The sequence below is a fragment of the Onychostruthus taczanowskii genome, unplaced genomic scaffold (genome assembly GCF_017590055.1).
Source record: "Onychostruthus taczanowskii isolate IOZ18803 unplaced genomic scaffold, ASM1759005v1 scaffold44, whole genome shotgun sequence".
In the NCBI taxonomy this organism is placed as follows: domain Eukaryota; kingdom Metazoa; phylum Chordata; class Aves; order Passeriformes; family Passeridae; genus Onychostruthus; species Onychostruthus taczanowskii.
Window position 1 is genome coordinate 1,998,777 of NW_024501903.1, and position 26,578 is coordinate 2,025,354.

The window sequence follows — 26,578 nt, forward strand, 5'->3', positions numbered from 1 at the left end:
ATGGTCCTTGGATGGCATCTGTTGAGGTCTCTTCTGGGTGTCATCTGTGAAAACCATACTTGGGGTACATGTCATCTGCATATGTATTCTGTGTAACCCCGTTCACTTGACATCAACTTCAAATGCTTCCCATGTGCTAATGAAGGATTGTCCAACCAGCCCCACTAGGAATTGGTGCATGTTGTCCTCATTTCCTAGATTAGGGAGCTGAGGAACAGAAAGGTGGGGATTATTATTCTGGTCAGATACATGAGCGTGGCTCATTTAGGCTATAGTCAGGAAGGGACCTTCTCCAAATGTGTATTTGTGCAGCGCACTGTGCTGGGGGGCCTGCTGTGGATGAGCCTTTTTAGTCCCTGTAATACATTACAAGAAATCATGACTGTCTAATTTTATCATTCTATAATGGTTTGGTTTTTGTTGGGGATTTTTTTGTGCAGTAGTGCATCCAACAACTGGTTGTAAATGTTATTCTGAGCTTTTCCTTGGGAATTCCTTGGTTTTTTAAAAACTCTTCTCTAATGCTTTATTGCTGGTGAATTCAGGCTGTGACAAATGGGAAACTTTGCCTGACTCTGCAGTTTCTCTCCCTGCTCGCTTTGGTCCCGCATACAAATGCGGCAGGTCCCTGGGGAGCAGCCAAGACTGCACCACTCAGATGGAGTGGCTGGCAGCATGGTGTAAGTGTTAAACAAGCACCCCTGCCATTGCACAGAGAGGCTGCAATCCCACCTCTGCTTCCCAGGGCTTTCTCTCCTTCCCTGAATGTGAAGACAATCATCGGGACCATTTCTGCCTCTTGAGGACGCCTGAGCCAGCAGATTCCACTGTAAGACCTTGGCTCCCTTAATTCCCCACTTGTCCCTTCTGTGGGTGTGTACTTGGTTGTTTGCAAGGCAAAAATGCTCAAATCTGTGATTTCTGTATCTTTCCATTTGAGGTCTTTAGTCTCAGTCAAACATCATCAGAGTGGAAACTTTTCTGAATGCTACATGAAAAAGCCACAAGAATTACCCTCTTCAGAGCGGCTCCAGATAGCTCTGCTTTTTTGACCTCCCTTGCCCCAGGCTGGGCTTAAAAGCTCAGCAGACCCTCCTTGAACTAACCTGCTGCTCTGTCCCCCTCTTTTAGGAGCAGGGAGCAGAGATGGATAAGATACTGGAAGCTGTAGTGATGTCTTCTTACCCCAACAATGTGAAGCAAGGGCTTGTGAGGCGCGTTATCGAGGCGGCGAAGCAGCCCATGGACAGCGAGCAGTGCTGGTCCATGCTGGAGCTGTCCACCAAACTTTATCTCACCGGGGACACCAAGTATAAAAGAGAGATTGGGAAAGAGGTTTTGGAGGTCTATGGCCACTATCACCCTGAGGAATTTGAGGAGTTCTTCAACGTCCGCTTCCTGCTGAGTCTCCTCCAGGAAGGCTATGGACCTCTGGGGAAGAGAAGCCATTATGTACTTGATTATATCCAGTTAGGACTGCAGTTTGTCCTGGAAAGCCCATCAGCAAACAGCATCTTCAGCTTATTGAGGATCGAGGTGCTCCGGAAAGTCTGCGAGAGGCCGAGCCCCAAGCAGTGTGCGAAGATCAGCAAACTCTTAACGCAGTATCCTCAGTGCATCCCCACGGGAAAACACCAGCTCCTGTTCTGTCACCAGCTGATCCGGTGCATCGGGCAGTTCCAGTGCGTCTCCGAGGGGGAAGAGGAGATCATGGAGTTTTTGGAGCAGGTGAACAAAGTGAGTGGCCTGCTGCAGAGGATCTGGAGGACTCAGACCTCAGCCATCCTGCCCTCTTTGAAAGAACTGTTCACTATCATTTCTTCAACAGGTAATTTAAAAATAGTAATTAAAAAAAGGCTGGGAATGTAGATGTTGGCTCTGATGAAGTCAAACTCAATTAGTTTGACATCTTGCAGGGTTTTCATCCACTACAGAAATGCAGCCACAGATGAAATATAATAGATAAGCATCTCTAAAAGTTACCAGGGCTCTGAGCTGGGAAAACAATATCACCCTGAAACCAGAGAGAGTCTGCAGACAGAAGCTGTTAACAGGATTAAAGCATTTTCAGCCCAAGTTTGTGTTCAGCATTTTCCAGCTGGGCTTAAGGGAAAGCATCTTATCTGTAGCTTGTTAGAGTGGAATTTGAGCGCTTTGAGAAATGCCACTCTCTTTTGGGTGACTTGGAGGTGCTCCCCAACCTGCTCCCTACCAGAGACTAGGGATAAAGCTAAGCCATTATTTCTCACTGACCTAGAGATATGAAGCTCTACTGACTCTCTGAAGGGTGGTTGCATCTTAGGGTGAGACAGGCAATATTTATTCAACTTCTGGGGCTTTTAGGTTATTGTGGAGGGTTTCAGAAGGTTTTTTGGAGGTACCAGTGCCATGAAAGGCTGTTGAGCTCCTGCTTTAGCTATTCCTAAGACCACAGGATATGGGTTTTTCAGTATGACAGCCTTATCCATTGGAAGAAGGCCCATTTCCAGGCAGGCAAAATTGCAGTTGCATCCTTTTGCAATAATTTGCAGTATTTAGTAAAAAGAGAGCAAGCAGAGAAAATTTGGTACCTGAGTGGGGCCAAACACATGCCTGTAATCTCTTCCTCCCTTGGGGCTACATATGGCTTCAGGGAACAGCCATCTGCTAAGAACCGGCTTCATTATGTGCAGCACTGGGATCTGGGGAATTATCCTCCTAGCACAGCCAATACTGGACTCTACACTGCTCATTGGCAGCAGCTCAGTATCTACTCCATGATGTATGGATGTGGCACATGGGGATGTGGTTTAGTGGTGGACTTGGCAGTGCTGGATTAAGGGATGGACTTGATCTTAGAAAGCTTTTCCAACCTAAACAATACTATGATTCTATTTTTTGTGGGCAGAAATTATTTGGTTTATAGGACAAGAAACGACCTAGTGTGCCTGGTTTTCCTGTCAACTAACATCTTCATTGCCGGGGTGATCCCTGTCTTGCAGAGGAACAGGAAGCACCCTCCAATGCCTTGGCCAGCGTAGTTCAGTTTGTCCCTCTGGAGCTCATGGATGGCGTCATAAGAAACCTCACCAATGATGACAGCATCACTGATGTGCAAATGATGATGGCCATTGGCAGGTAGGAGGAGCTGTGGGAGTGAGAGCTTTAACTCAGTTTGGAGAAATGCTATGTGTGGTTTTACCCTAAACAGCTTGGCTGGTGCTGCCTGGTGAGGAGTTTGTAGGGGACAAGAAAACTTCTGTATCATTTCTTCTAGCCCGGAGGTCCTAGAGAACTAGAATAAAGAGTGGCTTTCATTATGATTATGACTATTATTATATTTGTTTAGTTTAGTTTAGTTTAGTTTCTTAGAAATTGCATTATGGAGGCTATGTTGAAGAGGTTTGATTTTTTTTTTCCCCTGAAGCTATTAAGGCCTTTTTCTTCCCCAAAATCTCCTTTTCAGGATTTCATTATGATCTCTGTCTCCCTTCAGAAAGATATATTCTTAAGCCACCAGTCACAGCTAAAGGTTTACGTGAGGGAGGTATGCCCAGCTGTTTCCAGGTCCCATCTTGGCCTTTGTCAGGTGTGCTGCAGCTGGACAAAGTCAGTGGAGACCTAGTCAAAGCATGATGAAGAGTAGTGGGTGAAAGGCTGCCTGACTTGCCAGACCTAGTCTTTGCAGCACCAGTGCCCTCTTTGGCATTGCCAGGTCTTATTTGCATTCTTGTGTCCAAGTCCTACAGCTCTTCTGTGCTCCAGTGCCTTGCTCTGCACTTACTTAGGTGTATCTTCAATGATCTTAAGGGTATTTTCCAGCCTAAATTTTTCCATTATTCTATCTTTAACCCATGCTTTCCTTAGAGGTCTCAATCAGAATGATATTCACATGCAGTGATGTGTGCACTTAAAACAAGGGAGTTGCTCTGACTTGATCTCAAAAAGCATCTTTTTTCCTCTTCTTATTACAGGATTTGCATGTCCCTCCCAATAATGTTACATGACAGAAACACGTTATTCCTGATGGGAAGTTTATGTATGTGGAAAGGAGTTACTTTGGCTTGCTAGGGAAGGTCATGGTTTTCCCAGAGTCCAGAAGAACCCAAGACAAAATATTAAGTTATCAGTTCAGTTCCTAAACCTCTTCATCTTTTTCTCCTTCTGGACACCTGTGGCTACAAGCTCCAGACTAATCTTAGAGTGCCAGTGTCTAAATACAGAGGTTGCCAAATCAATTGCATCATTCCTTAAAACAGTCTTTGTTATGCAGAAGGAGGAGTAAATAATTAGTTAGAGCCCACAAAATGTAATTAACATCACTTAGGAGAAATTTTGAAGTTTTGGCAGCATGTTTATGGCAGATGGGTGCCCCAAAACCAGCATGACCACAGGCTGTTAGATATGTGTGCTCCATGCCTAGAAAATCAAAGGAAAATTTACAAATTGAAGACCTTTTAGCCTAGTATCCCTGACAAACTGGTTGGATGAAGAAGTTTTTTTTCTGAAGTTTGGGTTTGGGAGTAGCAGGGGAATAAACTGGACTTATGCAGAGCTTCTGGTCAAGCATGTAAAGAACAAGTGGTGGTAAAAAAAGCAAGGCTGTCACCTGCTGGCATAAGTGTACACCACAAGCTCTTTTACAGAGTTTGTCTATTTTTAGATAAACTCCATTATTGTGCATCTGTGATGTCAGAGGTACTCACAGATTTGGGTTTTATTTTTTTTCCCTGGGGATGTATTTGTTCCAAAGAGCCCAGGTCTGGATGCAGAAGGCATCTGCTGTCACACGGCTATGCAGGTACTCTCTACCTCTGGAGATCAGGGTCTAGGCTTTTAAAAGCTTAGCATACCAAATCAAAGACTCCTGTGTCAAATTAGGATCATTGCTAATAGAATGTTTGTGGGTCATGCAATGTGAATTTAAAATGTAATTTCTTCCTACTGTAGCAACACGGGCAGCACTGTAACTTAGCTACCAGTGCTAGCAAAGTATAGTTTCAATCAAATAAGGTTATTTTAGGGCTGTTTAAAGAAGATAGGGAGAAAAAAGACCTTTGAATCTCTGGATCCATCTCCCTGCATTATAGAATTGACATTACAGACCCCTTTCATGAATGTTCAGCTCTGCTCCTCAAAGCAGGACAATATTCCCACTGCTGTTCTTTCACAGCTCTTCCACCACTGGGTTGCTTTAGTGGGTCAAATCTCTCTTGTAACAGCCAGTCTGTGTGTATTTCTGGCCATCTCACAGTTCATTTGATCTCATGCCAACAGAAATAGCTGAAATATCTTTTGCCTCCCTGGTGTTTATTCCTTCAGTATGTGCAGGAAGAGCAGTCCCTTCCCATCTCTGCTTTTTCTCAGGGATGTGCTAAACAAGTCAGGTTATTTTAAGCTTTTCTTGCAGAAGTGTTCTTCATTTCCCCGACCACCCGAACAGGTTTCTTCCACACAGTTCATTGGTCTTGGGCACAGATGGTGGTGTTTGTGCACCATGGTCACCATGGCAGCCTGACCACAGCCTGAGGTGTCTTTGCTTTGCCATGGAGAACACCTTTCCTTCTGCACCACAGATGGTGATGGTCCTTTCCATGGCTGCTATTACTCTGGGAACTTGTAGTCACCTGGCATCTGCCTGGTTGTCTTCAAGCAGATGAGTTACTGTAGCCTCCATTTCTAGTGCCTTGCATGCCTTTTGGATCAATAAATTTCCTTCCAGTTCTACATTTCTAATTCTCAGAGACTTGACTTGTGACTCCTTGATCTTCCTCTTGTGTTGATGATGCCTGACAGCTGTGCATCTTCACATACAGTGATTGCATGGCTTTCCTGTTCTCCTCTGGTGCAAATGTCTGTGCAAGCTTCTCTGGCATTTGCTTTATTATCCAACTTGGCTTGACTTTTATTATTTTTCGGCATCCCAACATATTCTGCTTTTCAAGGTTTTTTTACTGACTAGACTTTAATTTTTCCAGTTCCTTGTAAACTTCACTAATTCCTGTTCTTTACCTTGTGGTGGTTAGTTATCTATCTTCCCTTCTTTTATTTTGCATAAGATACAGATTTATAAGCAAAAGGAACTGACTGGGTAAGGTAGCTGAACTGAGGTGTAGCCTGAAGGTTTGGGGTATCTTCAAATCAAAGATACTGAAATGGTCAGCAAATTTGGATACTTGGAGACCTCATGTCTTACTTACTTCCCAGCTGTTTAACATTAAACTTTAACAGAAACAATGTGACATCACTTAGTCTTAGGTTATTGTTTTATGTGAAACTACTGTAAAGCACTTATTTCTTGCAGAAACTTGACACCATGTTAGTTGAATAGCTAGAAAGGAAATTTTTTACCTGTGGCATTCAGGAATAATTGGCTTCTATTAGAGTTTCCAGGTGGAGTTTTTTAAATATGTTTTTGGAAATCAATATTTCCCACACAGAAAATTAAAATATGTGAATCTGAGTGTTTTTCCTTACCAGTAACAATGCAGAGATCAAGCCAGTATAATTCATTTTCTAATGGTGACAATGCAGAGACCTCAATCAAATTCTCCTGTGAGTAGTATATAGAGCACTGCACCAGTTTTAAAAACTTGAATTTGACTAGACTGAAATTTTTTGAAAAAATCCCCACTTTACTCAATGGACGTGGTCCTGATCCTCTGATGAACCACAGCATGATGGTGACATTGGGGTATTTCTACTTCAGGCTCTGTAGTGCTTTGAATAACATGTGAAATGCCTTGTGAAGAGCCTGTCTCATCCCAGTGACTGGACACCAGTTTGGAGGAGGTTTGACCCAGAGTGGAGCTTGACTTTTACAATATGTGCATTAAATTTATTTAAGAGTTTGTATTTCATTTCAGGATGATTGACTGGGTGTCCTGGCCCCTGGGAAAGAACATAGACAAGTGGATCATTGCTCTGCTGAAGGGTTTGGCTGCAGTGAAAAAGTTCAGCATCTTGATTGAAGTCACTCTTTCGAAAATAGAAAAGGTCAGTTGGCTCTTTTAAATGTGAATGTGAACCACAGAAATACCATCTTGCACCTGAAATATCACCTTGCCTTTCAAATGACAAGATGAGATGTATAGAGAAAAAAGAGTTTCCTGTCCCAAGGGATACTGATTTTGCTGCTAGGAATGATGTTCTCCAGAACAACCTGGGATTCTGCAGGTTGTGGTCTGCAGAAGTACTGATATCTTAAAGGTTGTGAAATAAAGTAGCCAAGGATTTTCAAACCAGTCAAACACTCTCCTTCCCAAACTATGAAGCTCTCGTAAAACTCAATTTTGGGAATGTGATGTGCTCTCCTTTGACCATGCCTGGGTCGTTGCTGGCTGGCACAGGTAAAATACATATCACTGAGTGTATTAATAACCTACACAGTCACAGGTCCGTTCTAAAGCCTGTGCCCTGGCTTGGTTCTTTTATTAGTTAGATAAAGCCCCTGCTGCCATTGCCATCACCTGTTTCAGCAGTGAGTACTTGCTTTCTCTGAAAACTGTGATCAAGCACTGAAACTGGTCACTATTTCAGAACTTTTTCCATGCTGTGGTCCTACTCTTCCTTCCTTTGAATAATGGGGATAACACCTGGCTGAGCCAGAAGTCATCACAGAAGCTACTATGTTCTTAGGGACATGGTTTAATGGTGGGCTTGGCAGTGCTGGGTTAACAGCTGGGCTCAATGATTTCAGAGTTATTTTCTCACCTAAATGATACTGTCATTCTATAATTATCAGTACTGGAACATTATCAATAACTTCATTTGTCTTTGTGATCCCTCAAGTGCATTGAGCAGTGGGACAGTAGCTAAGCATTTCTGCCTTTTTTTTTTCTTTCCTTCTATTGTTAATATAGAGGAAAAGGACACAGCCCATAAAATAACATGTGATTTTTGGAAACCCTGGGAAGTTATGATCTGACAACACTAGAGGGTATACAGCTATTTTTTGTAAAGTAGAATAAATATAATTATGTAGCCTTTGAAAAAGATACTTGCTTTTTATCTCTTGTTCTGAAAGGTTAGTGATAAACTTCCAAATATCTGAATAAATTAAGAGGCATGTTCTAGAAAATCTAGCATTCTGCTGTGCTTGCATAGTTTTTTCACGAGGAGATATGGAGATGCAGCGCTGTCATAGAGGCATTACACAAGGCTGAAAGGGTGAGGAAAACCCACACAGTATTTTTAAGGGTGCCCTGAGCCAATGCTCAGGACAGGAGATGACTCTGCAGACCTAGTTACAGGCTGCTTGCTTCAACATCCAGCATGGAGATGGAGGAGACCAGCAGCCATTGTAGATGCCCAGTGCCTCTGTTTCCTGTTGTTCCCTTCTCCTGCTGGTTGCAGTGCCATCCTGCCTTCTCATTTGCTTTTTTTTCTCCTCCACCAGGTCTTCTCCAAGCTGCTGTACCCCATTGTGAGGGAGGGGGCTTTGTCTGTCCTGCAGTACATGCTGCTGAGCTTCCAGCACTCCCACGAGGCATTTCACTTGGTAAGGCTGTGTCTGGCACTTGGATGAGGCCATTGTCCTGAGTGTAACCCTGTTGTGGGGCGGCAGGGATAGGAGGGGACCTAAGGTGTGGCAGATGTTGCCACTCTGGCTTTGGAGTGCATCTGGTGGAGCCTTTGCATTGAGAATATCTCGGAGGGCTCTCACTGTGGAGGGCAGGGATTCATTATCAAACAGCCCTTGCTTTTCCTAAGTCTATTGGACTGAGTGGGCCCCATCCCACATGTGACTTTAAATTGTCACCAACATGTGGCACCATTTCTTTAAGTGTTGGGTCATCTTTGAAAGGCTTGTACAGCATCAGTGCTGCAAGACCAGAAGACTGGATCAGAACACTTCACTACACAAATTTTCTGTTAAAAGCAAAAACTTTTGGCAACATTTGAATATCCACTTTTCATTTTTACAGTGATATTTTATAGTTTGTTTCACTGTTGGCACTAAGGCACAGCTCTGCTTCCTGCTGGTGTTGCCTCTGGAATGCTGAATTTAAAAAGTGAGGCTGAAGGCAAAAGCATGCTTGCAGTGATTGAACTGATAAAAACAGTGATGCAAAGTTGTTCCTATTAATGTTTGATTTTGTACTTTCTGGTTAAAGCCCTTATATTTGGCTTTTCATCCGAAGTTCACAGAATAAACAGATAAGGCTAGAAAAAAAGCAAAGCTAGCCAACATTTTCAGCTGATGCTTTTTCATTCCTCAGCTGGAGATACTTTGAAGGAACCTGAATTTCTTGAGAAATTCTTTGGTTTCTAAAATAGTCATTCCAACATATTGTCTTCAGTTGGACATCAAATTTTGAAACACTCCAAAAGCTTTGAGTTGCTCTTGGCTTGAAGTTTCCATCTGTAGCCCATGAGCATAAATTTCCTCCTTTAGTTAAAAAACCCCAAACCCAACAGGGCCAAACCATGTCTTTTTGTGTTTGCCCTGGAACTTTGGAAGGATTTTGAGACTTGTTCACATCACAGCTTGGCAAAATTCTGATGTACAAAAAGGTACTGCAACTGATCTTCTTCCCCAACAACCTTTCCTGTTGGAAGGGAAATAGTTAAAATCTCAACATTTTTAAGGGAAAGAAAAAGAGGAGAAGAAGACCAAGTGAGGAAGAGAGGACCTGGAAATGGCTGGACTGGGATCCTGATACTTTTCTCCAGGGTTACACTGGGCTAAAAATAACTTAAAATATAAATATGAAAAAGGTTGTGTAAGTGCCTGGGTCACTGTAGCACATCTGCGGGGTTGGAAATTGGTTATTAGTTCTGTGTGCAGCTGCAGGGTCAGCAGAGGGTGCCCGTGAGCAATGGATCATTTGCATTTGCATCTGCTTGTGCACTTTCACGTTTTCGAGATGAAAGCAAAATAAAGAATGTGCTGTTTATGTGCCTGTTGCCACCTAACCCACTGTACCAATTTTGGTTCAGTGTATTCAGTATAAAATACAGAGCACAGCAGACAACATCTCTTTTAGGCTAATCCCATCTGCCTTGCTGGTTTGAATCCCTGCACTTGGCAGTCAGCATGTCCTTTCCACTGTGGGTGTGGGATTTAGGGGAGACTAAAGAATGGTAATTGCAGCTCAGCAAAGCAGCAGCACAAACCTGCAGGTGTCATGCAACACGAAACCCTCTAAGGTTGCCAAAATCAACAAGAGACCTGCTGTTGAGTTCAAAGGATGAAGTCTAGTGTGGCACTGAAATCAACTCCTGTTCACTGTTTTTTCTGCCTGCAGGTGAATTTCACTCCCCTAAATGTATTAACATTCTGTGAATAACGTGGAGTAATTTTTGTAGTGAATTTTTCTTTTCCAGCTACTCCCTCACATCCCCAGGCTGGTGGCCTCTTTGAAGAAGGAGGACTCCAATTCTGCAACCAGCTCCCTGGAGCAGCTGGCTGAGCTCATCCATTGCATGTTCTTCCGCTTCTCAGGATTCCCAGACCTCTATGAACCAGTCCTAGAAGCAGTTAAAGTGAGTCATGCCCTTCTCAGTCATTTTACTGCTTTCCATATGGAAATGGCATTTTTGTCAGTACCTAGAATAGAGGGCTTGTCCCACTGGTAGGGATGTCCTGGCCTCAACACTTCAGATGGTGGTCGAAGAAAGGGGATTAAAAATTCTGAGTCTGAGCCCTGTGTAGGCAGGTTGAAGGAAGTTATTTCTCTAATGGTGGGCCTGCAGAAGTCCTGATGGTGCCTGTAAGTTTTATTCTGAAATGCCTCTAAAGGACTAATACAAACAGGTAAACTCTTCTGTGCATGGGGGCAGGTTCATGTGAAGAGCAGGAAAATTAGTTGTGTGAATGCCTCTAGCAGAGGAGTTTTGCAGTTGCCCATTACTAATTCTTCATGGGAAAAAATCAGTCATAGGATCATAGAATACCCTGAGTTGGAAGGGACCCACGAGGATCATCGAGCTCAACTCCTGACCCTGCACAGGACAGGAATCACACCAGGTGCCTGAGAGCATTGTCCAAATGCCTCTTGGCTTGATGCCATGACAACTTCCCTGAGAAACCTGTTCCAGTGTCCAGCCACCTCATGCTGGACACTTTTCCCTAATATCCAGCCTAAACCTCCCCTGACACAGCTTCATCCTCTTTTCTTGTGCCTTGTCACTGGTCACCAGAGAGAAGAGATGGGTGCCTGCCCCTTAGCTTCCCCTTGTGAGGATAGAGATAGAGAATGATTTGTAACACAGATCTCTCTTTCCAAGGCTCTCCCGATTCCAAATGAAGACCGGATTAAACACCTCTTGGGACAAAATGCCTGGACCTCCCAGAAGAACGAGCTGGCCTGCTTCTACCCACGCCTGGCATCTAAATCAGAGACGGGAAAGATTGGGTTAATTAACTTGGGAAACACTTGCTACATGAACAGCATCATACAGTCTCTTTTCATGGCTTCAGAGTGAGTTTTTCCTCTCTTGCTCCCGTTCAAGACTGCTCCAGGGGTTGCTTGTCACTCCAACCTTGCATGTCCCACACTTATTTTCCATCTCACAGATTGCATCTCTGCTTTTCTTTCACAGCTTTCGGCATTCAGTGCTGAATTTAACTGAGGGCAACTCCCAGCCCCTGATGACAAAGCTCCAGTGGCTCTTTGCATTTTTGGAGCACAGTCAGGTAATTATTTCATGTTTTAGTTATTTGTTTGGACTGTCGGCTGCGGAAAGGCTCGTCTCCAAGTTGCTTCCTGCTGGCTCTAACGTGCTGATAAGAAGCTGTGGATCTTGGTGGGTTTTTTGTAATGGGACAAATTTTGTTTAGATGAAGGAGGCTAATTTTGGGAGAGGTGGAGGGAAACTCCTATCACCCATGAAAGTGGGCTATGTGCACACCAGGCTGCCTGTCTTTAACTTGTGGTCTTCTTGGGCTGGGCTGATGTCATAGCTAATGGTTTTGACAATGAAGTCCATTAGGTAATAGTTTACATCTGTGGTCAGCTGAGAAGCCTGTTGGTGTGAAGCAGAGGCTTTGTTTCTTGCTGTGCAGCAAGAGAGAAGACTGGAGCAGCTCGCTTGTCCCACTGCTGCCCAGCAAAACACTAGCAATCAGTAAAAATTGCTTTAAAAGTGGTTTTGTTAAAAGGATAAAACTCCCCTTAGATTCCAGATCATTGAATCCTCTGTATGTGAGAGAAGGTAAAATAAAAGTAACACCCTTAAACTAATTGTAAATATTTCTATGACAAATGTGAAATTTAATGGAGTGACTCCTGGAGATACAGCTAGGTCATATCTAATTCCTGTCTTGAAAATATAACTTTCTGTCCCTAGAAAGACAAGATTTTGGAAAGTCAGTGAATTTTCCCTTGCTGGGTAGCAAGTCATCCAGGCTTCCTCATTTCCCAAGCCTTGACTGGCAGAGCTGGCTGGTAGCATTCTGGTATTATGTCACTACAGATGATCTGGGGGGGAAATATAGACATCCTGTTAAATTTAATATTTGGTAATAGAAGAGTCTAGGTTTTGATGGCAGGTTAGGGTGTTTATGTAAGTACAGAAGCATGTTGTGTAGCTGATGGTTATAGTTTCCTGTTTATTTCCTTTTGGTTATTTTTCTTCTTTGAGTTGTTCTTGAAGTTACTTCTTTGCTAAAGATGGGTCTTTTTCTATGTTAATTAAATATCTGCTTCCTAATGACAGCAGTTGCATTATCTGGAAACACAGATTACCTGTCTGCAGTGATGAGAATGTTGGGTGCAAGTTTAGTGGGTTTTTTTCTTTGGTGTTTCTGTTTTGTTTTGTTTTATGAAAGGATTTGGTGAGAGAGATCCTGATCAAATTAAATGCAGCAGCAAATTAAATTCAGGCTGAATTAAGTAGAATTATCTGGATCAGGCCAATAAACCATTTAAAAATTGAATGATAAACACATGGATATTTTATAGAAGTATATATAAAATAATGTCTGAAATTCATCCTCACCATCCTGGCTTGCAGCAAACCAAGAAAGTCCTCCTGTGCACTGGGATTAGCCTTTGTAGGGGGAAATAAGGCACAGAGCACTGTGCTCCCAGGGAACCAGCCAAAAAACCACTCCTGTCCCTTCTCCATCCCCCTATGTGAACTGCATTAAATGATTTCTTCTGTGTTGCTGCCAGCGACCTGCCATCTCCCCTGAGAGCTTCCTCTCTGCCTCCTGGCCACCCTGGTTCACCCCTGGAGCTCAGCAGGACTGCTCAGAGTACCTCAAGTATTTGCTGGACCGGTACGTGACGAGCACCATGATCTTGGAGCCTGGTGATAATGCTGTCCCTAAACCCCAGTGTAGAGTTTAATGCTAACCCACATGGAAACAGGGCATGTGGTTGAGACCCAGAGGAGTCGGGAGAGTGGAGGGTTGGGATAGTAAGACTGGTCTGAAATGAAATTCTGTTTCTCATGAAAACCCTGTTTGGACAATTTTAGGGGTAAGGTCAGAACTTTGTTCAACTTGAAAATTTCTGCCTTTGCTCTGAGGACACAAGGAATTAATAGAATTACAGAGTCATTAAGGTTGGAAAAGACCCCTCTGATCGTTGAGTCCAACCATTAAAAAGTCTACCACTAAATCATGTCCCTAAATGCCACCTCTACACATTTTTAACACTTGTAGGAACAGTGATTTCACTACTTCCTTGATCAGTCTGTTCCAATGTCTGACTGTCCTTCAGCCTTTCAGTGAAGAGATTTTTCATGTTATCTAAAATTGTACCAACCTTAGAGATTCACCTGACAAGCCACTCAGCCTACTCTGTAAAATGTTGATTTTTGCCTTTACCTAGAAATACCAAATCTCTGGTGTCCCAATGATCCCTCTAGAAGTATATGGTTAGTGACACATGAAGACTTCAGGTTCCCAAATCCTGTAAGACTCCTTCCCACCTTTCTCCCACAGCATCAGACCCCTCGGTACAGACAGGTTAACTGGGATTAACTACTTGCAGTGAAGAACAAGAGCCCTACCTTAGAAACTACCTCTTGGTGTTGTATTGATGCATAACACAGCCTTTTTCTCCCCTGACAAAGATTGCATGAAGAGGAAAAAACTGGAAAAAGGATCTACCAGAAACTCAAGGAATCCAGCTTGACATCTCAGGCGGTGGAGCATCATTACTTAAACAAGACATTGATTGAGAAGATGTTTGGAGGTAAAATGATGACAAAGATCCGCTGCTTGAAGTGCCTGAATGTTTCATCCCGAGAAGAAGCCTTCACAGACCTGTCCCTGGCTTTTCCTCCATCAGACAGGAACGTGCATGGGAGCACATCTGTTCTACCAGTGGAAGAAATTGGCCCACAGTTGATTGAGCCTCCAGAAAATGCAGGCCAGCTTATGGGCTCTCCCTGGATCCAGAGGAAGGCCCCCATGGCCAGTGACCATGCAGCCCCATCGGTGTCGGTGGAAACATTAGGTTGCCAGGAAAGAGGAGAAGCAGCAAATTCCATACGTGGCAATGATGTTGGGGTGGATGCAGCCAAAGACCCTCTCTCAACTTTCAGGGAGCAGGCATGTGCTCCCAAGGACTCCAGATCTGTCCCAGATTTAATCAACTATTTTCTATCGCCAGAGAGACTGACAGCAGAGAATAAATACCACTGTGAGAAATGTGCATCCTTGCAGGATGCTGAGAAGGTGGCAGAGCTGACAGAGGGTCCACACTACCTCATCCTCACACTGCTACGGTTTTCCTTCGACCCACGGACTATGAAGAGGAAGAAGATCTTGGATAATGTCTCCATCCCTGTGGTGCTCAAGTTACCAATCCTCGTTGCTCCAGAGGAAACTGAGGAGGTTTGCCGGCGTGGGAAGGACGGTGCTGTCCCAGGGAGTGGCTTCATGACTGTCGTGTATGACCTCTGCAGTGTGGTGGTGCATTCAGGCATCTCCTCCGAGAGTGGCCACTACTACTGCTACTCCAGGGAGTGCACTGACACCGTCCCCCACGGGCAGCCCCGGGATGGGGTGCCAAAACCAGTCTCTGACAAACAGTTGGACTTTGAAATCCAGTGGTACCTCTTCAATGACACCAGAGTTTCTTTCTCCTCCTTTGAATCAGTCAGCAATGTCACCTCGTTCTTCCCCAAGGACACTGCCTATGTCCTCTTCTACCGGCAGCGGCCAGAGCGGCAGAGCTGCCTGCTGCACGAGGCTCTGGCTGAGGCCGGCCGCCTGCATGGTGAACCGTCCCTCCACAAGGACTTGATGGAAGCCATTTCCAAAGATAACATCCTCTTCTTGCAGGTAACTCCCACTGCTCTGCACAGCAGGATGCGGTCCTGTGGCTGTCCGACTCATGGGCCACGTTCCCACAAATCCAGGCAGCAGTGGGATCCTGTCCTGTGGTTAAAATCCTACACATACCCACCCACACCCTGAAGACAAATCCCTTTTCATTTTTAGCAACCAGATATAAATAGGTTATAGGTTCCTGATGAAACTGAGGTTGGTACAAGACACCTTGTGGCTGTGCTTGGGGTAGATTTGCTATTGTCTGCTCCTGAAAGTTCAGCCTGAAATATTTTCTTTGAAGTGCTTGGGAAAGAGAGGATGATGGAATAGTTTGGATTGGAAGGGACCTTTAAAAGCTATCTAGTCCACCTCCCCTGCAGGCTGAACAGGGACATCTTCAACTCATATGCTTAGAGCCCCATGTGGCCTGACCTTGAATGTTCCCAGGGGTGGAGCATCTACTGCCTCTCTGGGAAATCTGTGCCAGTGCCTCACCATCTTCATTGTAAAATACTTCTTCCTTCATTCTACCCTTTCCCCTCCTTCCCACCTTCACTCACTGGTAACTAGTTGTTCCTTCCTACCACCTCTGATGTTCACTTGAACCACTGCAAGCAAAGTCTCTTTTTTTCCTTTTTCTCTTCTAACCATAGAATCATAGAATACTTTGTGTTGGAAGGGACTTACAGACCATCCAGTTCCACCCCCTCTGCCACGGGCAAGGACCCTTTCTGCTAGCCCTGGTTGCTCAAAGCCCTATCCAACCTGGCCTTTAACACTTCCAGGGATGAGGCATCCACAGCTTGCCTGGGCAGATGGGTGAGCTGGGAATACAAACTAGAACAGATTTCATTCAGCTAATGGAGCTCAATGCTTTCCAAACAAGTGTCTCATATGACATGAGCTGCATGTGGGGTGATTTGGTGGGGGGGGTCCCTCCTCTCCCACAGGTGACACGGGAGGGCTGGGTTTGATCACTGAAGAGCTGCAATGCATCCCTCCTGCTGAGCTCTAGAGTACATGGCCTTCACAGCCCACTTTAATTTGAAGAAAGATCCCAGGGGGAACCTTACAGGCTCTTGGCTCCTCAGAGATGGTGGGAGCATCCCCCCACTTGAGTCCTTTATCTGCTGATACCCTTGTGCTATTTTCCCCCTTCCTTCTCCCAGGAGCAGGAAAAAGAAGCAAGGAACAGAGCTGCCTATATTTCTGCCTTGCCGAAATCCCCGCTGTGGTGGAGAGACTTGGACAGGGACAAGGATGATGACAGCTCATCAGGGGGCTGCAGCCCAGCAGCGGGTGGGGGTGGATCCGGCTCCTTCCACGGACTCGTCTTTTAGCCAACAGCTTGAACCAGATGGGCAGTGTCCATGTGGCCACCCCAAAGCCAGAAGCTCCTCTTCCTCACCCCGATAACAGTGAGCCTCTTGGAGGAGGATTTGAGAAGCATTTCAATGGAAAAGGTCTCGGGGCTGATTTGGAGGCGCCTGGAGGGTCTCGCTGCTTCCTCCTATGCACTTGATCTTCATGCCTTAATATATCTAAGCTAAAGCAGAAATGAGCAGCTGCCAACAGCCTGGAGAAGTGCCCTTTTGCTTCATCATAGCCATGTCTTGCCTGCTCTGAGCCATGCCACCAGCCTGGGGAGGTGACAGGGACAGGCATGGGGAGGAAGACAGACCCAGCAGGGCCCCAGGGATGGAGATGTCCCATGCGCATCCTGTCTGCAGCCCTTCCCATGGCGCTGAGTTGGTTCCGGGGTGACCTCTGCTCAGTTGTTATATTTATTTTTAATGTGGTTTGGGAACCCACCATGAAAAACCCTGAAGGTAGAAAAAAGTCTGGAAAATGCCAAAATGTAGCACTGCTGGTCTGTGAGGCAGTGAGCTTATAATACAAGCAGTGTCAGGTCAACCAAAGGGAGTTTATGCTTTTTTATTGTTTTCTTTATTGCAAGACACCCAAATGAGACTGAGGGGCACAAACCCCTCCAGCCAAGAGAGACTGACCTGGTCCAGTTGGGGTTTCTGGGCTCCAGTGAAGACCCATTGTGTTACTGATTACCTCTGGATGCTTTTAGTGTGCATGGCAGGCCAAGACACACAGCTGTTTTTCCAGATGTGTCTTTAGGACTCCATTAGTGTCTTTCTGCTGCTGTCATTTGATGGCTTTCTGGGCTGGATCTGCCCTTTAAAATTTGGGTTTTCCCTTGGGATACCGTGAACTGAGCAGCAGATGACAGAGCCCCCCAGAACTGATGATCTATTTTTTTTTTAAATGCTGATTTGCAAGGTGAGTAGCCCAACCAGATATGTTATAGCAATCCAATATCGGTATATACTATGTAAACCAAGGTATTATATAAATCAGTAATGGGACAGGGGCTGATTTTCATGGCAGATGGCCAACTCAAGCCCCAGCAGCACTTCTACAGGACCACAGCTCCCTCCCATGTCCCTCTCCAGCTGTTTTCCCCTGCCTGCTCCTCCCTCACACCTGTAGTAGAGATTTCTCTGGCTCAAGTGGCAGAGACTTGTGCCTTAGGTCCTAAGTGCAAGGCCTAATCCTGACCGTGGCGTATTGAGGTAGGAGTGTGGAGGAAAGGGCAAAGCACAGACATTGCTATGAAAAATGTGAGCAGAAATTCTGCTAGAGAGGACACTTGGGGTCAAATATCTGGTGTAGACTATCATATTCTTTTATTGTCTTTCCTAAATATAAATAAAGGAAATCAATTCAATATACAGACTTAGTGTCTTATTGCAGTACTTATAGATATTGGGCTGATGGGTCAAAAAAGAGATGGGGAAGCTGAGGCATCCATCCTCAAGAACAGTCCTGCAGAGTGGTGGCTTGGAAGAGTGGATCAGGCAGAGGTGGAATGGGAACCTCAGTGCAGAGCTGTGTGCCCTCCAGAAGATCACAATACTAATAGTGCTTGTAGATGAGCAGTGGAGTGTGTTTGTTGTTTTTAAGTCAGGTGCTGAGAGGAAATAAATGAAGACGCAAAGCTGAAGTGTCACAAAATGTACCATGCTTCCTGGTTTTACTACTAGGCTTCTATTTATTTCCTGTTCAAAGAGGTTGCCAAAAGTTTTCCTGTTGCTGTCATGCTAGCTCCTTTTGTTACTCTGGAGTATCACCTGAAGGCATTTTCTGTTCTGTTTGCCTTAAGGTGCTTTTGTAGGAAACTGTCTTTAACTTGATGAGATCATAATCTAAGTAATGAAGGCAGATAGTCAAACCAACACGGAAAATATTGGAGAGGCTGTATTATAGCTAAGGTCTTTCCTAAGTATGTCTTGTTTTTTTCTGGGATGAGCAGAGGCAAACAGCATGCAGTTCTCAGCATGGATGGCAGCCTGGAGAGTGTCAGTGGTGTAATGAGGTTGACTGGTTTAGCCCCTCTTGGTTTCCTCTAACTATTAGCACTGGACTTCCCTTTTGGACTCAGCCAATACTGCTATGTCTGATGAAGATATTAAATAGTATTGGTCCCAGTACAGATCTTTGAGGAACACTACTCATTGCTGGTTTGGACACTGAGTCATTGACTGCAGCTCTTCCAATGTGGCCATCCAGCCAATTCCTTATTCATCCAATGGTCCATCCAACTCACCACCAAACTCTTCAATTAAGAGGTGAGAATGTTATAAGGGACCATATTAAAGGCCCTACAGAAGTCTAGTATAGTAGGAGTATGGTGTATTACTATCTGTGCCACACCAATTACAGTCTATGCCATATTGGTATTAGTGTTAGTAATGCCAGTCATTTTTGCATATGCCATATGGATAAAGTATCTGCTATGGTATATGAGATAGTATGGCTTGTTTTGTCTGTCACACGTGCCTCTGGTCAAGGAGAGCCCACAGGGGAGTCCTCAGCTCTTGGTTTGGGATTCCACATGTGCTGCAGATGTGAGATGATGCTCCTCTTGTCTAAAAGAGCTGTTACAGGAGCTGTGCTTAGGGAGGTGTCTTTTCCCAGTTGGTTTTTTTTTTTTTTTAAGGAAGTCTTAAAGGGATGGTTGAACTTTTAACTCTGGACAAGAAGATTTGTCATTTGCTGAGGTTCTGTAGGTGATTTGGTGTCCTGAGCTGAGACTCACAGGTGCTAAGCTGCTGATGGGTGAGGAAGGCAGTGTTTGTCCTCACACTGCACACAGCAGAACAGATATGTAGTATGAAATTCAATTTAGCAGCTTAAAAATGCATGGCTTGGGTTCTGGTATCAGGAAAAACCCTAGCTACATCCTAAAGGGCCTCCTTACCCATACAGGACACTTGAAGTGTAGGAGACACTTGGCAACATGCTGAGAAGATGCTCTGAAAGCTTTAAAGGTGCTACATAATCAAACTTGATCTGCTTATTAGTTTCCCCTTTCTTTCCCTGCTCTGAATCCATGCTGGGAATCACCAGGGAGAGATGTCTTTTTATTATCATTCTTTTATTTTCCTGTTGCTTTTCTGTTGCATACACAGTACTTAAAAATGAGATCACCTTCACGTCAGGCATGTACCATGTTTATTAACAGCAAAAAAAGTATTATCTAGGCTTCACTCAAGACTGATTTACAGGATAAATAATTGTTTCAAATTACTTTAAAAAAAACCAACCAAACAACAACCCCCCAAAGAATAAATTAATAACTTAAGTGATTAGCTGTCCACAGTGATTTGAAAACTTAATAACCATTCAAACAGTGACACCACAAGAAGACACATACTGTACAGTTTGCCACAGATTACTCTTGTCCTTCCTTCTACAAATGGAAATCAAAAAATTAAAAATACTCCTCTTTAAGAACAGTCATAGGCTTTGAAACACACAAAACATCCCTGCGAATCGGCTGCTGATGCAACAGCTTCACAGCCAGGGCTCCAACCCTTCCTCGCAGCAGGTTAAGAAACAAATGGAGAAAACTACCCTAATCTGACTGGGTCTGTTCCCACACCACGATGCCCAAAATTCCCACACAATGATGACAAAGTCACGTTGACTTTGCCAAGGGCTGGGTTGGGTGGGATATAACTACTCTAAAGGTTTGATCCTAACCCTACGGGATTCATCGACAGGCTCCCCGTGGAGCCCAGGGTCCTGCTCCCTTCCCCCCTCTGCAGCGTGGTTCAACCACCACGTCTATACTGCTCTCAAAAAACCCACGGTGTTTCCAGGGTAAATGTGGCAGCAGAACGCTGACAACTGTGCAAATGACATTTCCCCCACCCCCCTCATTCAGAAGAAAATCCTGCCAAGCTTTTTTTCACCTTGGTAGTTAAGGATGAAGGGGTTTTTAATGAGTTTTGCAGAGCGGGATGTGTCGGTGCCATGTATGATGCTGGGCATGACAACAGGGGTAGCACCACATGCTGCCAAGCCATTGCCTGCAGACTTGAAACAACTCTTTGCATTATTAGATGTCAATTAATTACACCTCATAACACATCTGTGAGGTGGGGAAATAAGTACTAAAAACCTTCATTTTACAAGCCGGAGAAAAAGCAGGATACAGAGTTCACATGAACCCTCTCATCCCACATAAAGATAACAGTGTGGTGTCACCCAGACAATGACAATAAAAATGATGGTTACTTATCTCCTGGTCTGGGGGCAAACCTCTCCCACATGGTCAACCCACTGGCCTAAAACGAACCCATTATATGTTAGCAATGGGCTACATCAAAAATTAAGAGCCTGCTGATTGGGAGCAAGTCTGTTGAGAAGTTTTTTTAGCTAAAGAGATGGAGCCATGTGGCCCAGCTTCTGTTTCAGATATTACTGGCTGGTGTTAAAACTTGAACTCCACGTGCCAGGACCAGCTGGCCGTGGGCTGGAAGGGGACAGCTGTATTGTGACACCTTGCTACATATCAACTTTTCTCAAGAGAAGACACTAAATCAGCAACCTCAATGACAGTACTACACTAGGAGTTGTGAACAAGGAGATAAAATTGTGACTACAATGATGAGATACCAAGGACAGGCTGATAGAGGGATGAACTGCTCCAGACCAAGGAGGAATCATGACCAGAAAGTGCACATCTTGACCTACAAGAGCCTCATTAACAGCTGCAAGATCATTGTGTACATGTGAGAAGGCTGGGCAGAGAAGAGAGGCACTCAGACTCATCAGAGGCCCTGAATTTGCTTATTGGCCCTTGTGATTTGATGCTGGACTGGTCCCTCTGATTTTCTTGACAGCTCTTTGATGGTCATGTGTTCTCTGGCTGGTGCCAGGGTTAGGCTTTGCACTTCCCCCTTCCTGTACAACTTGGGCTTCTTCATAATCACAGCTCTGCTGCATCCATCTCATCTAGACAGCATCCCTCCAATGGGACACACACTGTGAGTGTCAGCTTTTACATGGAATGGAACTTTTACATCACCAGGTGGGAAAACACCAACACAATGCAAGCACAGCTTGAGAAAACCCTCCTTTTACTTGCCTCCTGGGCCAGAAAGATCAGACACCACCTGGGAACTATTCTAACATCTTCCATAAGACCTGGACATGGCTGTACCCCCCTCCCCACCCAAGGAGCCATGATCATTGGATAGCCAAAACAAGCCAACCCTTCCTGGTATGCCAGAGTGTGGAGGTGGCATGGGTTTGCTGAGAGGTCTGGATCTAGCCTAATAAATTTACAGGTTCAAGCTGTCTCCCAGTTGCTAGAACTGCCTGTCCATGTCCTGGATGACTTGTTCTGGGCCAGCCAGCCCTTTCCAAGGTGCAAGGGTTGGCCCAGTGTGGATTAGGTCTTCCCACTGCGTAGTATGGCCTTAGGGGTTGAGCTGTGTGCCTTGCCACTGGGTTTCATGGCCAGAGAATGGTCCTGTCCCTGTTCTGGACTTTATGGGCTCTAAGCAACCACTTGGACCCCCTTCTTCACACAGAGGAGTCTCCACTCAACCCCAGCAGCACAGGGGCTCAGTGTAGAAGAGATGCTCCAAGCAGGGTCACCTATGGAGTTGAACTAGACTGGTCTTGAAAAGCTCCAAGGATGAAGGTGGCACCTCAAGGACAACCCTGTGAAATCATGCCACTGCTGCCCCATGAACAGCACATGGGAGCCCCTCAGCAAGGTGTCTCCCAGCATGTCCTGGTCCCCACTCATTTCTTGTAGGATTTCTCCTGCCCAGCTCAGAGCTGGGTGAATGGATCAAGCATTCCTGAATACCAGAGAACAGGCATCACATTGTTAGGCAGGATGACGCCCTTGAGAGTGAAGTGCCTGAGAGTGGTGGAAGCTCCCATCCCACCAGTGCATGGCTTCTACTGAGCATTCCACAACCCACAAATCTCTGCACACCTGACTCAAGACACAGGCCAAAGGAGCACATGGTGAGGACCAAGACCCAAACCTTACTGGCAAACTCCCCTGCCTTCTCTCGTCCCAACCTCATGTTCTCTCATATCTCACTCTTGCCAGTGGCTGGTGGCCCAGAGCTCAAATCCATCCCAGTTAGCTCCCAGACAAGCCAAGCCTTCCCTGTCTTTTGGTTCCAGTTCTGCATTTGGCCCTATTTGCCAGACTCTCAGCTTTGCCCTGGCACACTGCGCGCTCACACATTATTCTCTTTCACCAACTTGAGACTAAGCCTAAGCCTGGCATCCATTTAGAGCTGGAAATGTATTTCCCACTGAACACTCAAATGCCAGTTCAGAGCAAATCAGCTCCAAGGCAGCTCACACATCTCACCAGACAGAGGAATGATGAGCAGCATTTGCCTACTCACAGCAAGGGATACATATTCTTGGAAAATTTTGCCTTTAAAAGCACCTGCTTAGTAATTTTCAAGCTTGGGAAAAGCTTTGAGCTATGGACCCAGTGCTTCATAAAACTAAATATGGAGGTCATGATGCTTGTCCCACAGACAAGACTTCTCCATGAGCACACACACATGCAAGCACATCCGTTTCCTAAATCGAACCATAGAGCTGTAGAGCAGGCTCTGACGTGAAGGCTCAAGCCAGCTTAATTTCAATTAAAATGAATAATTTGCAGTGTTCTCAGTTTCCTTAAATACCTATTTCTAACAAAGGAGCCTGTCATACTTGAGAATCCAAGCATAAAGTGGATGTGATAAACTCATTGCCTTCAGGACAAAGTTCTTGGCAGTCCGTGTAATTAAAGCAGCTGCTTTTCAATATGGTTTAAGACTAAATACTGCACAAACATTAATCACCAGGGACTGCTGTAATCAGCTTGGCAATCGTCATGGGTGACTATTTCCACTGAAGCCATTGACTACTTAATGCTTTCAGGAGGGGTTGATGCAGTCATGTCTATATGGCACAGAGTCTGTGGGCTTCTGCTTAGTTTGGTGGTGCTGTTTGCTTGGTGCCTTGCAGGGGAAAAGGCAGAGGAATGTATCTCTTTCAGTAAAAACACTGACTTCACTGCAAAGCAGAGAGGGACCAGAAACCAGCAGTTGTTAAGTAGCTGCTTTTGGGCTGTTTTGGTCCTTGGTCTGCCAAATGCAATGGACCAGCTACTAGGAATGCTTATGAGAGCAAATTATCAAAACACAGTGTCTGAGCCTGAGAAAAAAGCTATCTCATGCCAATGGTTGCCCCATGAGCAAAGACATTTGTGAAACATGGAGAAAAATGTCTAGTTTCTCCAGTACCACAAAAGGCTTTTCCAGTCTTAATTAACTCATTGGATTAAACGTGGGAGTGGGCACTGGATGCACCTAGTCCCAGTGCAGAAGCACGGGGCACCCACTCAGCAGCTTGCATTCAAACCCACTGTGTTCCCTCTTCAGCCCCTAAAGCTAACAGTTTAGAAGAAGAAATAGGAAAAAATCAGCTTCCCAGTAGAGTGACATTCTTTTTGGTGGGGTGCTCTCTCCCAGATGAGTGAATGCACACTTCAGTGGGCTCTGGATCAGGTCCAATGTTTAGTCTCCCTGAGATGCAGAGATGAAAGGGGCAAAAGAAATACGAAGTACTGCGTTCTAGTCTTCATTTTGTCAACTCACCAGGCAAGTGTGCAAGCCTCCAGCAGGAGGCAATGGCCTCTGCAGGCTGTAACACACCCCCTGACCTTCATAAAGCATCTGACTGTGCTGAATCCTCCCCTTTGGGGCTTTGGTTTTTTTTCCCTTCAGTAATTATTATTTTTAGCATAAACATTAGGGCATTTGCTTCATTGTCTCTATAAAAGTCCAACACTTCAATGTCTCAACAGGGCTGTCAGAGCTTTTCCATTAACATCCTTCCCTTTCATGGCATGTGAGAAGAAAATATAAAACGGTGTCAAAAGTTCAAGACTTATTTTACCAGCACACAGCCCTTAAGGGACTGGTATCCTATCCCCATGTGGGTCACGTCTGGCCCTTTCCAAGCTCAGACCAAGATTAAGCAAATGTTTTAATGCTTAAGCATTAATAATCAATACAACTTGGTGGTGTTGGTGGAACACAGAGCTCACAGTGCTGGGAGAGGTTCAGCTTGCAGAAAGAATAGCTCCAGCTCTTTAATAAATATTATTACCTAATATTTCTAATGTCTCCTTCATTTGGCTCTTGGTTTGCGGTCAGCCTGTTTATTCATGTCAGCGCTTGCTGTCTGGCAATCAGGCTGCTCCATGGCAATCATTAGTTTTTCCTGTTTTCATGAGATCATGAATTATTATCTCTGCATTAAACTGTCTCATCCTTCTCTCTGTGCTCAGCAGCTGCCTGGCAAGTGATCCCAAAGCCTGATGTGTTAAAGATGCTGGCAAGGGACAACAGCAGACTCCCACCCACAATAAGAGCCTAGGGCCATTAATGTCAGTGTGCCCCAGTTTTGTGTTGAAGAAACATTGCTGAAGATGAGGGGAACACAGTTCAGCCTTTTGCACCCTCCACAAACCAACCACAATGCTACGTTAAAGCTCATACTGAAACACCCTGCCCTGACTCTCCTGACCAACCTCTTCCCAAGCCTATGACCTCACCATCAACCAACATTTCAATTGCTCTTCTTTCTTCCAAGAAACATTCCACCTGACCTCTTCCCCCAGGACCACCCTCTGCAGTACACCACCTGCCTCCTCCCAGTCCTCACAGCAGCCTTCCACTCCCTTCTTGTCTCTCATCCTTATGCCAGTGCACAGGCACAGATCTCCAGAGCCTCCCTGCCCCCTCATACTCAACCACAGAGCTTCTCACAATGGCCATGATGTAGGACTCTCACTCTATGGGCTTCTTTTGGTGCCACAAAAGGCAAATTTTGGTTTTTAGGGTCAGATTCACAGGAATTGGTTTCAGACAGGCAGTAGGTCAGTGCTTAAACTCCACCTTCCAAAGCCAATCCCTCCAGCCCCTTCCAAAACCAATCTCTCCAGCCTGTTCACTTTGAGAGTTAATGGAGAATATAAACAGAAGACACCCCAACAAACTCATGAGAGCATGTGCTGGCATGTATGTGTGTGTATGATGGGGCAAGTCCTGAGCTCCTAAGTCAGCTCAATGGGATGGTGTGGATGGTGTGCCAAGCTCCTGAAGGTTAACAAGCCCAACCAAAACCTTGGGGGCTGTCCAGCCAGGAGCAGAACAGCCCTCAGAGGTTTTGAACATATTATTTACAAGAGACAGGACAACAAAAGTGATTTCAAAAGCAATGGTCCTTGCTCAGTTTTGGGACTGGGAGGAGGCAGAGAAGAGGACAACCATAAGGAGTGGAGAATCAGAACTGGGCAATGATATCCTATGGGAGATGCTACAAACCTGCATGGCATGGTTTAGGGTACGATATGGAAGGAGACGGGGAGAGATGATGCAGTGTTAGCACATACAAGGTGGCTTTAATAGCTGTAAGGAAAAGATGTGTAGGGTGAAACCTGGTATTGCTAAGTCAAAGTTCCTGGATAGTGCATCCAGCAGCTAAAGCACAAACCTAGCCAGCAAACATAGTTGGTCTTTATCACTGGCAAACAGTATCTGCCAAGCCTTCCCCTGAAATTGTTTTGCTTTGTTTTAAGAGAAAAAAAAAAAAACAACAATGACACCCCCTCCCCTCCACAGACAAGCCTTAGAAATTCAGCCCAAGTGGATCTGGCAGCCCAGCGGGGCCGCAGATGGGGGAAACCAACAGGACATTCGCCTGTTTCGCTGCCTGCCACAGGCACTACTGCTTCATGCTCTTGGCAGGCTCCGAGGACTGCCGCACATCAGTCCACTCCTGCATGGTGCTCTGCAGCGCCTGCGTCTTCTCCTTGTCCACTTGCACGTAATCAACCTTCTCATCTGAGGCGACCGACGAGGTGGAGGGCTGTGGGGAGGAGAAACAGGGCACCGTGGGGTCACTCACCAGCTCCCTGATCTTCCCTCTCGCTCCTTTCTGCAGCTGCACAGCGGGTGCCACAAGCCCACC

The 26,578-nt window shown here is 45.2% G+C and overlaps 2 protein-coding genes across 6 annotated transcripts in view; one reads left to right on the forward strand and one right to left on the reverse strand.

Moving 5' to 3' along the window:
• The first annotated feature begins 1,131 nt into the window (after positions 1 to 1,131).
• USP35 (ubiquitin specific peptidase 35) lies at positions 1,132 to 17,228 on the forward strand. The gene is made up of 10 exons (XM_041414127.1): positions 1,132 to 1,828; positions 2,982 to 3,117; positions 6,846 to 6,975; positions 8,378 to 8,479; positions 10,309 to 10,467; positions 11,212 to 11,405; positions 11,527 to 11,620; positions 13,101 to 13,207; positions 14,008 to 15,223; positions 16,381 to 17,228. The coding sequence occupies exons 1-10, from the start codon at positions 1,147 to 1,149 to the stop codon at positions 16,549 to 16,551; spliced, it is 2,991 nt and encodes a 996-aa protein (XP_041270061.1). The 5' UTR covers positions 1,132 to 1,146; the 3' UTR covers positions 16,552 to 17,228.
• A 2,454-nt stretch (positions 17,229 to 19,682) lies between these two features.
• Positions 19,683 to 26,578, reverse strand: part of GAB2 (GRB2 associated binding protein 2) — a 93,298-nt gene continuing 86,402 nt past the window's right edge. For 4 of the 5 annotated variants that reach the window (XM_041414070.1, XM_041414069.1, XM_041414068.1 and 1 more), the window contains exon 10: positions 19,683 to 26,476. In XM_041414070.1, the coding sequence (XP_041270004.1) occupies positions 26,333 to 26,476 (144 nt within the window). In that variant the 3' untranslated portion in view covers positions 19,683 to 26,332. The remainder of the gene's footprint in view (positions 26,477 to 26,578) is intronic. The other variant, XR_005953378.1, reaches the window with a different exon arrangement.